Source organism: Wolffia australiana, chromosome 6 (assembly GCF_029677425.1).
Source record: "Wolffia australiana isolate 7733 chromosome 6, ASM2967742v1".
NCBI lineage: Eukaryota > Viridiplantae > Streptophyta > Magnoliopsida > Alismatales > Araceae > Wolffia > Wolffia australiana.
Window position 1 is genome coordinate 7025001 of NC_135840.1, and position 11595 is coordinate 7036595.

General features: G+C 43.6%; 1 protein-coding gene across 1 annotated transcript; it reads left to right on the top strand.

Annotated features, from left to right (window-relative positions):
• The first annotated feature begins 1399 nt into the window (after positions 1 to 1399).
• Positions 1400 to 4862, top strand: LOC144704487 (peroxidase 43-like). Its single transcript, XM_078576927.1, has 4 exons — positions 1400 to 1778; positions 1855 to 2040; positions 4023 to 4185; positions 4407 to 4862. The coding sequence occupies exons 1-4, from the start codon at positions 1551 to 1553 to the stop codon at positions 4811 to 4813; spliced, it is 984 nt and encodes a 327-aa protein (XP_078433053.1). The 5' UTR covers positions 1400 to 1550; the 3' UTR covers positions 4814 to 4862.
• Positions 4863 to 11595: the final 6733 nt, after the last annotated feature.

An 11595-nucleotide genomic window follows, 5' to 3' on the forward strand; every position in this document is an offset into this window, starting at 1 on the left:
AGAGAGAGAGAGAGAGAGAGAGAGAGAGAGAGAGAGAGAGAGAGAGAGAGAGAGAGAGAGAGAGAGAGAGAGAGAGAGAGAGAGAGAGAGAGAGAGAGAGAGAGAGAGAGAGAGAGAGAGAGAGAGAGAGAGAGAGAGAGAGAGAGAGAGAGAGAGAGAGAGAGAGAGAGAGAGAGAGAGAGAGAGAGAGAGAGAGAGAGAGAGAGAGAGAGAGAGAGAGAGAGAGAGAGAGAGAGAGATATGAGCAACGACAGAACGAGGGAAACGAAGAGATGCGAGCGACGAGAGAAAGAGAGGAGAAACAAGAGAGATGAGCAACGAGAGAACGAGAGGAGAGACAAGTGAGGTGAGCAACGAGAGAAAGAAAGGAGAGAAAAGATAGGTGAGCAAGGAGAGAAACAGAGAAGCAAAAGAGATGAGCAACAAGAGAGGAGAAACAAGAGAGATGAGCAACGAGAGAGAGAGGAGAAACAAGAGAGATGAGCGACGAGAGAAAGAGAGGAGAAGAGAGAGAGTACAAACGAGAGAGATGAACAATGAGAGAAGGAGAGGAGATAAGTGGGATATGATGAAAACGGATGATGATCCGTCTTCTGTTCTTCGCCTGAGTTCGCCGAGCCTCGTTGACATTAACTGGAAGATCGTAAGCAGTTAACGTTGATTTTGATGGGCATCACCGACGGTTGACTCTTCTCAATTGTCGTTTTCGCTAAGACACGTTAACATCATCAACCCGCGTTGACGACGAACACAGGATTTTTTTTGGTGCTGAACGCGTGATAGTAGTTGATAGTTAGGCCCACAGAACGTCAAATTACTCGTCGCCGTCATCACGACGTGCTGAACTTTATTTCGCAGAATCGCAAATTACTCTGCGAACTGAGATTGATCGTCAGATGACCATGAAACGCTGAATTATTAAGTTGAAGGTACTTATCAGTAATCATGGCGTCTCAATAACCCTATCGCAACGGCGTTCTCTGAACGGAGGGAAGACTCGGAAAGGGTAATGTGGGCTTTACGAATGACCTCCCTTGTGCCTTTGATATCTATCTCTCTCCACTAAAAATATATCCATCTCCATCTGTCTGACCGTTTTCTCTCTCTCTCTCTCTTTGTTTCTCTCTCTTTTTCTCTCTATCTCTTTCTATCTCTCTCTCTCTCTCTCTTTCTCTCTCTCTCTCTCACTCTCTCTCTTTCTCTCTCTCCCTCTTTCTCTCTCTCACTCTCTCTCTTTCTCTCTCTCTCTCTCTCTCTCTCTCTCTCTCTCTCTCTCTCTCTCTCTCTCTCTCTCTCTCTCTCTCTCTCTCTCTCTCTCTCTCTCTCTTTGAGTCACTACATATCTACTCCAGAAGCCTTCCGCGAAGTCTCGTCTTATTCCCGCGTCCATTGTGTCTGCTTGGCTGTCTATCGGTTTATAAGTAGATTCTTCTATATCACTCTCACGCGCATTATCGAAACATCAACTCAACCAATAAATCCGTCTTTAGTGCCCGCCCTCTCTATTTCTGTATCTCCATCGGACAATCGCAATCCTCTTCCTCCTCTCTATGTTTGTTGACCTTACTGGGAACATGACTCGACTCACCGTTCTCAGTGTCATTGTTCTACTCAGCTTGCTGCACTCTTGTCGAGGACAACTCAAGATCGGTTTCTACAAGAATCGCTGCCCCGTCGCGGAGGACGTCGTCAGGTCAGCCGTTGCACGCGCCTTCGCGTCCGAGCCAGACGTCGCCCCACAGCTTCTTCGTCTGCACTTCCACGATTGTATCGTCGATGTCGGTTATCCTGTCTTCTGTCGATTTCTGCATGCTTCTTCTCGACCGTTGATTTTCATCTGAACGCGACTTGCAGGGCTGCGACGGTTCAATCCTTATCAACTTGCCGGACGGGCAGCAAGAGAACAAGGCCTTCGGCCATCAGGGTCTCCGTGGATTCAACGTGATTGACGAGGCCAAGGCTCAACTCGAGTCCCAGTGCCCTGGCGTTGTCTCCTGCGCCGATATTGTTGCCCTTGCCGCAAGAGACTCCGTCGTTCTCGTACTTCTCTTTCTCTATCCGTCTCTCTCACTCTCCCTCTTTCTCTCTCGTTCTTTTTCTCTCTCTCTCTCTCTCCCTCTCTCTGTCTCTCTCCCTCTCACTTGTCTATCGCTCTTCCTCTGTCTTTCCTATCTCTGTCTCCCTGTCTCTTTGTCTGTCTTTCCCCATCTCTGTTACTCTCTATCTTTCTTTAACTCTCCTCTCTTTCTTTTTCTCTTCCCCCCTCTCTCCCAGTCCATCTCTCTATCTCTCTCTTTTCCTCTCCTTTCGCTCTCTCTCTACCTCTCTCTCTGTCTTTCCCTTTCCTCTCGCTCTCTCCATCTCTCTCTCTGTCATTCCCTCTCTTCTCTCTCTCTCTCTCATTCTCTTTCTCTATCTCTCTCTGTCTCTCTCTCTCTCTATATCTCCCTATATCTTTCTCTCTTCCTCTATCTCTCTCTATATCTCTCTCTTTCTCTTTTTCTCTCGTTCTCTACCCTTCTCTCTTTCTCTATATCTCTCTCTTTCTCTTTTTCTCTCGTTCTCTATCCTTTTCTCTTTCACTGTATCTCTCTCTTCCTCTATATCTCTCTCTTTCTCTATCTCTCTATCGTTCTCTCTTCTCTATCTTTCTCTCCTTCTCTATTTCTCGATCCGTCTTTCTTTCTCTATCTCTCTCTCTCTCTTCTCTATCTTTCTCTCCTTCTCTATTTCTCTATCCGTCTTTCTTTCTCTATCTATCTCTCTTTCTCTCTTCTCTATCTTTCTCTCCTTCTCTATTTCTCTATCCGTCTTTCTTTCTCTATCTATCTCTCTTTCTCTCTTCTCTATCTTTCTCTCCTTCTCTATTTCTCTATCCGTCTTTCTTTCTCTATCTATCTCTCTTTCTCTCGTGTCTATCTTTCTCTCCTTCTCTATTTCTCTATCCGTCTTTCTTTCTCTATCTATCTCTCTTTCTCTCTTCTCTATCTTTCTCTCTTTCTCTATTTGTCCATCCGTCTCTCTTTCCCTATATCTCTCTCTTTCTCTATTTCTCCATCCGTCTCTATATCTCTCTCTTTCTCTTTCCCTATATCTCTCTTTCTCTATTTCTCCATCCATCTCTATATCTCTCTCTTTCTCTTTCCCTATATCTCTCTCTCTATTTATCCATCCGTCTCTCTTTCCCTATATCTCTCTCTTTCTCTTCTCTATCTTTCTCGCTTTCTCTATTTCTCTATCCTTCTCCCTTTCTCTATATCTCTCTCTTCATTTCCCTCTTTATCTATCTCTCTCTGTGTAATTCCATCCTTATTGGCTGATCAACTCATTCAGAGAGAGTTAGTCAAAGATAGTAAGAGAGAGAGATATAGATAAAGAGAGAGAGATATAGAAAGGGATAAAGAGAGAGATATAGAGAAAAAGATAAGAGAGAGATATAGAGAAAGAGAGAGACAGAGAAAGAGATAAGAGAGAGATATAGAGAAAGAGAGAAAGAGAGAGACAGAGAAAGAGATAAGAGAGAGATGTAGAGAAAGAGAGAGGAGAGAGAGAAGTAGAGAAAAGAGAGAGAGATAGAGAAATAAAGAAAAGAAAGAGAGATAGAGAAATGGAGAAAGAGAGAGATTTAGAGAAAGAGAAAAGGGAGAGAAAGAGAAATAGAGAAAAGAGAGAGATAGAGAAATAAAGAAAAGAGAGAGATAGAGAAAGAGAGAGCTATAGAGAAATAGAGAAAAGAGAGAGAGATAGAGAAAGAGAGAAAGAGAGAGAGATAGAAAAAGAGAGAGAGAGATGGAATAAGTCTTTCTTTCTATCCATCCATCCATCTGCCTGTTTGCCACGCTCTCCGTATGTCTGTCTGCTTTCCTTTTCTAGCTGTTTTGTACATCTATCTATTTCTATTTTCCTATCTTCAAATTCTTTAAATATCTCGAAATCTATAAATATATCAAAATTTAAATGGAATTATCTTTCTTCATCGAGCGTCTAAACAGTAACTTCCATTTCCAAATTTGCATGCACAGACCAAGGGCCTGTTCTACAAAGTTGAAACAGGCCGGCTGGATGGTTTTTCGTCCTCCATTTCCCATGCCAGCAACCTCCCCGGCGAAGATGAACCGATCCGCGCTCTCCAAAACAAGTTTTCCGCCAAAGGCCTCTCCAGCAAAGACCTCGTTCTCCTCTCTGGTCCCTCTCTCTCTCCGCTTCTCTACCTCTCTCACTCTCTCCCTCCGTCTCTCTCTCTCTCTCTCTCTCACACTCTCTCTCTCTCTTCCCCCTCCTCCTCTCTCCTGCTCTTCCTCTGTCTCTCTCAATCGATCTATCGACCCATCCATGACCACATCTCTGAGCTCAATTGCTAAATTTTCTATAAATCGCTGAGTCTGATCCTGTCCATTCTGTCGCAGCGGCGCACACGATAGGCACGACAGCGTGCTTCTTCATGGGGGTGCGGCTCAACAACTTTCAAGGTACTGGGCGGCCGGACCCTTCAATAGCTCCTCCTTTCTTAGCAAAACTCCAAGGGATCTGCCCCAGCGGCGGTGACGTGAACGTCAGACTCGCTATGGACGACGGTAGCGAGAATGCCTTTGACACCCGCAACTTCGATAACATCCTCGCTCGTACTGCCGTTCTTCAGTCCGACGCCGCCCTCTTAAACCATCCCACCACCCGAGCATTCGTTGAGTTCTACGCTCGCTCTCCCGACGCCTTCCGCAAGGATTTTGGCATCTCTATGGTGAAATTGGGCAGACTTGGCGTGCTCACCGGCGCCAATGGAAACATCCGAAAGGTCTGCTCTATGTTCAACTGAGCTTTATCCAATTCACTGGGAAGATATAAAGAGAATGGTTTTTTTATCTCGACCCGCCTCCCTAACTCTCTCGAGGCGCCTAAGAATGTTGTGATATGAATAATGAGTGATACATATTACTCGATGTTATCGGAAGGTGTTGGGAGTAGACACTCGCACGAGCTTATTAAGACCTGAAACAAATCAAGAAGATAGTGAGGATGGTCAAGAAACCAATACGAGGAGAACACCCCAGACGTTGTTCTCAGCCTCGTCATCACCATTAAGAGAGAGAGAGAGAGAGAGAGAGAGAGAGAGAGAGAGAGAGAGAGAGAGAGAGAGAGAGAGAGAGAGAGGGAGAGAGAGAGAGAGAGAGAGAGAGAGAGAGAGAGAGAGAGAGAGAGAGAGAGAGAGAGAGAGAGAGAGAGAGAGAGAGAGAGAGAGAGAGAGAGAGAGAGAGAGAGAGGGGGAGAGAGAGAGAGAGAGAGAGAGAGAGAGAGAGAGAGAGAGAGAGAAAGAGACAGACAGGCAGACACATAGAGAGAGAGAGGCAGATAGACAGAGAGAGAGAGAGACAAAGAGAGAGAGAGAGAGGGAGACAGACAGGCAGACAGACACAGAGAGAGAGAGAGAGAGAGAGAGAGAGAGAGAGAGAGAGAGAGAGAGAGAGAGAGAGAGAGAGAGAGAGAGAGAGAGAGAGAGAGAGAGAGAGAGAGAGAGAGAGAGAGAGAGAGAGAGAGAGAGAGAGAGAGAGAGAGAGAGAGAGAGAGAGAGAGAGAGAGAGAGAGAGAGAGAGAGAGAGAGAGAGAGAGAGAGAGAGAGAGAGAGAGAGAGAGAGAGAGAGACAGGCAGATAGACAGAGAGAGAGAGTCAAAGAGAGAGAGAACATGATAGATAGATTGATAGATAGAGAGAGAGAGACTTCTTGTTTGAATTTACTTTCAAAGAGGAATTCTAATCAATGGGACGATACAAACAAAAGTAATAATAGCCCTTTTATATGGTAAACCTATGGAAAACCTCTTGTAACATAGGGCTGGTGGTTTGAAACATTCTAAAAATCTCCACCTGTAGACAACCCAACCCAAGGATATATAAGCCCATCATCAAATAGTTTCTCTGACTCCATCAAGGCACGTTCAATGTGAGACCAAGCATCAATGGAATTTCACCATTGTGGCCACCTTCATTGACATGTTTGAGGCCTTCTCCCTATGCACTTTTTAAAGAGAAATCTCTCTCGAATTCAGCACCTATTGGATTATGCGATACCACATGTCAATATGTTTTGAATGTGCATGGCATTGGGTTCTACACGCCATTTGATATGGATGAAGACAAGGATTCCATGCAACTGAAGACTCATAACGGAATCAAACGACATCACTAAAATCATTAAATGAATTACCTCAACACAGAGCACATCGGTGATTCCTTTGATCCTCGAATGAATATGCGAAGATGCTCATGTGTGCAGCCTCTAGAAGTATTCATGTGGTCCTGAGCACATCGGATATCCTCCTTCCTGACAAGCCTGTTCAATCTCCGTTGACATCTTTACACTGTCCTGATCGCATCGAGAGTGGAGAGGTGTGGGGAGAAGAAAGAAGAAGAAAGGTGGAGAGGTGTGGGGGTAAGATCCCTAAATAATTTTGGCCTGGGTGAATTTAGTTCAGGAGCTTCCCCGATTTATGCTAAGTGGGTATTTTTCATAAAACCCCCTAAACTCAAGTATCTTTTGACGTCTACAAGACCATTTGTGTGTGACCCTCTAAGCCCATGTGTTAGTCTAGTTAAAAGCTCCAGCGACCCAATAACCTTTATTGACCTGACAAATTAATTAACTATATCATCACATAGATAACTTAACGTCAGATGAATATAACCCAATGGATATGTTGAGTATCCCACATGTGGAGTGCCAAGCTACACCTTATGCTATAGAAGATACAAAGAAGTGTGTATAGACTCACTCATGGAACTTGTCTATTACCAATTATTCTGTATGTATAGTCCCTCATCTACTTGATGCTCCCAGGATGACTTAGGGTATGATCAACTGTCAAACCCTAATTGGTGATTTGAGTTAGTACTAATGCGATAAAAAATCATTGGATAACTCTTCTCTGATATTTCATTGCCTTGGCCAAGGACTTCATCGCATCATCTTCCTTGAGCTGTCACCCCTTATACCGAGGGTGGACGATCCCATCTTGACCACTCAATCATCTGCGTGAAATTCTTGATGCACTTGAAGTAAGACTGTTGAGAGTACCATTATTAGAGACTCGTATATTATAGTTAAAGTACAACTATTCGTCCACAAGATGTTTTTGGTGTCTCAGGTCTAAGGAACACTCGCACAATTGTGATGTGAATCAAATTGATTGACAACTCCGTATAATACCATTTCAAGATTCATATAGATCAATTGAGTAAACTTTTTCCACTAAAGAGCACCCGCTAACTATCCTTAGTGTCTCCACACTAATGGCTTTAAGACCGACCGTTTTTATCATATAAGGGTAGATAATGTTATTCAATATATAGATAATTTGATGTGGGTTTAAACTTTCCTTGGAATAGGAATATTTAGAACACATACTTGAAGACTAATGATCTCCATATTACAAAATTATCATAATCCACCAAGTTAGATCATGTATTTATCGCAGTCATTGTAAGCATCACACATGCACTATAATGAATATGTTCTATTAATGAGCATGGAACGAGATATGGAATGTGTGATTGGCTTGCCTGCTATATATATTTTGATGTAATATGAAGGGCGTCGGGATTGGACGGCTCGTATTACACCACATAATAGCAATGAAGTTGGTTCAGGAATTTATCTTCTAGGTGAAATGAATGTCGGTGGAAAACCCTGAAGAGCAATATAGGACGTGTACGAATAGGGTGACGATCAATGATCCCCCATGAGAGAGATGCTAATCAATCTTAGACTCCCAATGAACCTTAAGACCAGCTACAACGACAACTGTGGGAAGGGCGTGTGATGGGCTTGAGTTGTTCCAAGTCTAATGATCAGCGAAAAAATCCTCTACCACAAGAAATCCTATCTCTCTTGATAAGTGGCTATCCATCCCAAGTAACGTCTCGTCCTAGGCAGGGGAATCGATAGGAAATGATGACACTGCAACAAGTAATAATACTGGAAATTAATGGAGGAGGGACGAATAGGTACCGGTGTGTCGATAGTCCTCGGCAACATAACCCAACTCGGAGATCAAGACGATGACGGGCCTTGAAGCAGCGAGCACGGGTGAGGGATGACGGTGAGCCCGTACGTAGTGTCGAACGGTGGAGGGCGGCGCACGCTGCAGGGGCGTGCGGACGCACGCAGTTGGGATGCACGGGTGCGTGCGGCTGGGGCGCACGGACGTGCGTGGCTGGGGCGCGCAGACGCGCGTGGCTGGGGCGCGCAAGCATGCACGGCTGGGGCACCCGGGTGCGCACAGCCTAGGCACATGGGTGAATGTGGCTCGGGCGTGCGGTCGCTAGCGGTTTGAATGCGCTGTGGAGCGAGGTGCCGGCGTCGGCGGTGGTGACGGCGGCAGAGATGGTGATGACCGAGAACGCGGAGGAGAAGGAGGTGAAGGCGGCGGAGGTGACGGTGTGGCAGAGTGCCGACGGTGACGACAAGGCAAGAACTCGGGGTTCTTGAATCTTACCTGCCCAAGAACCCAAAGCCAGTGGCGGCAGATGCTTGAATCTTGGGGTTTCTTGAGGAGCAATGGCCGACTCCCCGGTTGGAGATGTTGATGGCGGCGGCAGACGTCAAAAAATCCTCGGAGTGATCTCGACGAGGGGACAAAGGCGACGGCAGTTTCCAAGAACAGGAATCTTGATTCTTCAAGATGTGTCCCGGAGTGATCTCGACGGGTGAAAGATAACGTCTCATGGAGTATTCTCGATTTGACGATGTGTGGTGGAGGCTCACGGAGTGATCTCGACGTGATGGGACCGACCACGTCCCCACTAACTCTGAACTCTATCTGTTCTATCTATCTCTCTAAACTCTAAGGTAGAAAAGGAACACGGGATTTCAATTCATCAAAAGTCTGTCTCACTTGGGCATGCTATCCCCTTATAAAGTGAGGGTAGGTGCAAAGTGACATCATATAGAGGAGGAACCGTCACGAGACGTGGTTTGTCCTCTATTCAACGGTTACAAAGAAAATGAAAAAAAGACAACATGGACGAGGCCCAAACACCGGCCCAGTCCGTAAGGTCCATAAAAGAAAATACAACCTAAAAAAATAAAACGCGGAACAAGTGTGATGCTTACTTGGAGTACTTGAACCTCGGATGGCGAGCGTCGACACGAGCAGCTCGATGTGGTTGGACTAGTCCCATCCCATCATTGTCTGGATGGTCCCCCATCATATTTCCATCACACAGTACACCTGATTCTTTGCCAAGCATATAACACTCTGAATGTCTTACAATAAAGAACCTCCCCTTTCAAGATCTCTAGCTTCTTCATCATTCCCTTCAACCACAAAGCCTACTTTGCTGTTTCACTAGTTGACACGTACTTAACCTTAGTTGTAGAGAGAGTGACAGTAGATTGTAATGTTAACTTCGAGCTCACAAGTCCACCGTGATGGTTATTATGGGGCTGTCAAGCCAAACCACACCACTATGTTTCTTTAAGTTCATTGAATAAAACATTAGGTTCATTATTATTATAGTGTGATCTTTATAATGAAGTCCATGAATACATGCAATGACAAAGTGAATTAGGATGAGATCATAATACAATGATCACTAGTCTTTAAGCATGCATTCTAAATATTCATATTCAATGGATAGTCGAGATGGACATCGAATTATCCCGATAGAATATCACTAACTTATCCTACTTATAGAATAAATAGCTGATCATGTGGCTATTAGTGTGACGACATTAAGGATAGATAGTGGGTGCTTCTTGGAAAAAGAGTTCACTAATTGATCCATATAAATCCGTGAATGGTATTACACCTAATCACCAATCAGGTTAATTCATATTATGGTTGTATAAATGATCCATTGACTTTAGACACTAAAGGCATCTTGTGGATGGACGACTAAATTTTGACTACGACTTACGAACCTCTAATCATGGGATTCAAACAAGTCATAACTCAGATGTAGTATGAAGCTCATGAAGATGATTGAGTAGTCAAGATGGGATCATCGGCCATCAGTATAAGAGGACATTGACTCAAGGAAGATGATGTAAGAAATCCCTGGCCAGGATAGTGAGGATATTGGAGAAGGCGTTCTCCAATGATCCCCATTATGCATCATTACTAATCAAATGACGGATTTGAGTTTGACTATCAACCATACGCTAAGTTGTTCACGTGTCTCACACGGATGATTGATTATACATATACAATAACTGATGATAGTAAAAGTTCCATTAGAGAGTTCAGACACTACTTAGCACCCCACGGGCTAGAAACTTAACCTATCAATTAGGTTAAATGTGATTCTTAGTTCATTAATCTATATGTTGGCCAATAACTGTTATAGGGCCACTAAAGTTCTGAACTAGAATCATACATGGGCGTAAAGGTTCACACACATAAGATCATAGGGTGATTGGTGAATATAGTTTACTTTGTGGGTTTTTGAGAAAAAAACATAAGTAAAATATAAATCGGGAAGGGGCACTCATTTCATGCACCTAGGCTTGCAAGAATTGGTGTCTTCATGGTGAGAAGAACTTTAAGATTTTTAAGGAGAGTTGAAGGAGAAGAGGTGGAGATCCAAGGTCAATGTGATCGCATGTATAATTCTAGAGGTTAGGTACACGAACGGCTTCAGAATGATCTCACAGTGGGAAAGTCAAGGGTGGAACAAGTTTCCCACAAGGCACATATGATTTATTGATTTTATAGACCGATTGTAAATCAATTACACTCTTCCATATTATGGAAACCATGCTTTTCGTTGTTGAACCAAAGCATAGAAACCAACACACCAGCAATTGGAAATAAATATCCAGTCATAGTATCTAATGATTTAGATCACTTGAAAAATCAGAGTCAACAAAGCTCATTTCTGATAGAAAACTTTGTTTCTCAAAGAGAAACCCCTACTCATTGAATGCATTAGATATCAGAAAATCCATTACACCACATTTCAATGCTCCTTCCCTGTATTGATCATAAATCTGTTCACAACTCAAACTACATGATCAATATCTGGCCTCTTACAGACCATAACGTACATAAGAGAGAGAACAACACTCTTATAAGGAATTTGTTTCATTTCAGCTATATCATTTTCAGTCTTCAGGCACTAAGCTTTTGATAGCTTGAAATGATGTACAAGAGGAGTACATGCCACTTTCGCATTGGACATGCCAAAGATTCAAGAATCTTTTCAATATGACTTATGTAAGTCAATCATAATAGACATTTCTCTTGGTCCCTGTGGATCTCTTTACCAAGAATCTTCTGTGCAGATCCAATATTCTTCATTTCAAATGTTCTTCAAAGCAATGATCATATCAGCACAATAAAACAACAGAATAATCTATGACCCCTCTTCACACCGTTTCAACCTAACAAAACAATGAAAATCATACTGATGGAAGACCATCGAGAAGCTCATGTTCAAGCTCGCCAGCAACCGCGACATGACGCCGGAGCTGACGCCTAGAACCTGACCTTCAAGTACACAGCTTGACAATCGATCTGGTAATTTATGTATTTATTTTTATTTATTCATTTCTTTATGTGTAAGGACAGTTAATGGGCCACCAGTTTGGGCCTAGTCTTTGC

Bases quoted from the DNA above. Each gene is read 5' to 3' on its own strand.
- LOC144704487 (XM_078576927.1), top strand. From the start codon at position 1,551: ATGTTTGTTGACCTTACTGGGAACATGACTCGACTCACCGTTCTCAGT. The intron at 1,779-1,854 runs GTCGGTTATCCT...CGCGACTTGCAG, and splicing joins TCCACGATTGTATCGTCGAT to GGCTGCGACGGTTCAATCCT. The intron at 2,041-4,022 runs GTACTTCTCTTT...TTGCATGCACAG, and splicing joins CAAGAGACTCCGTCGTTCTC to ACCAAGGGCCTGTTCTACAA.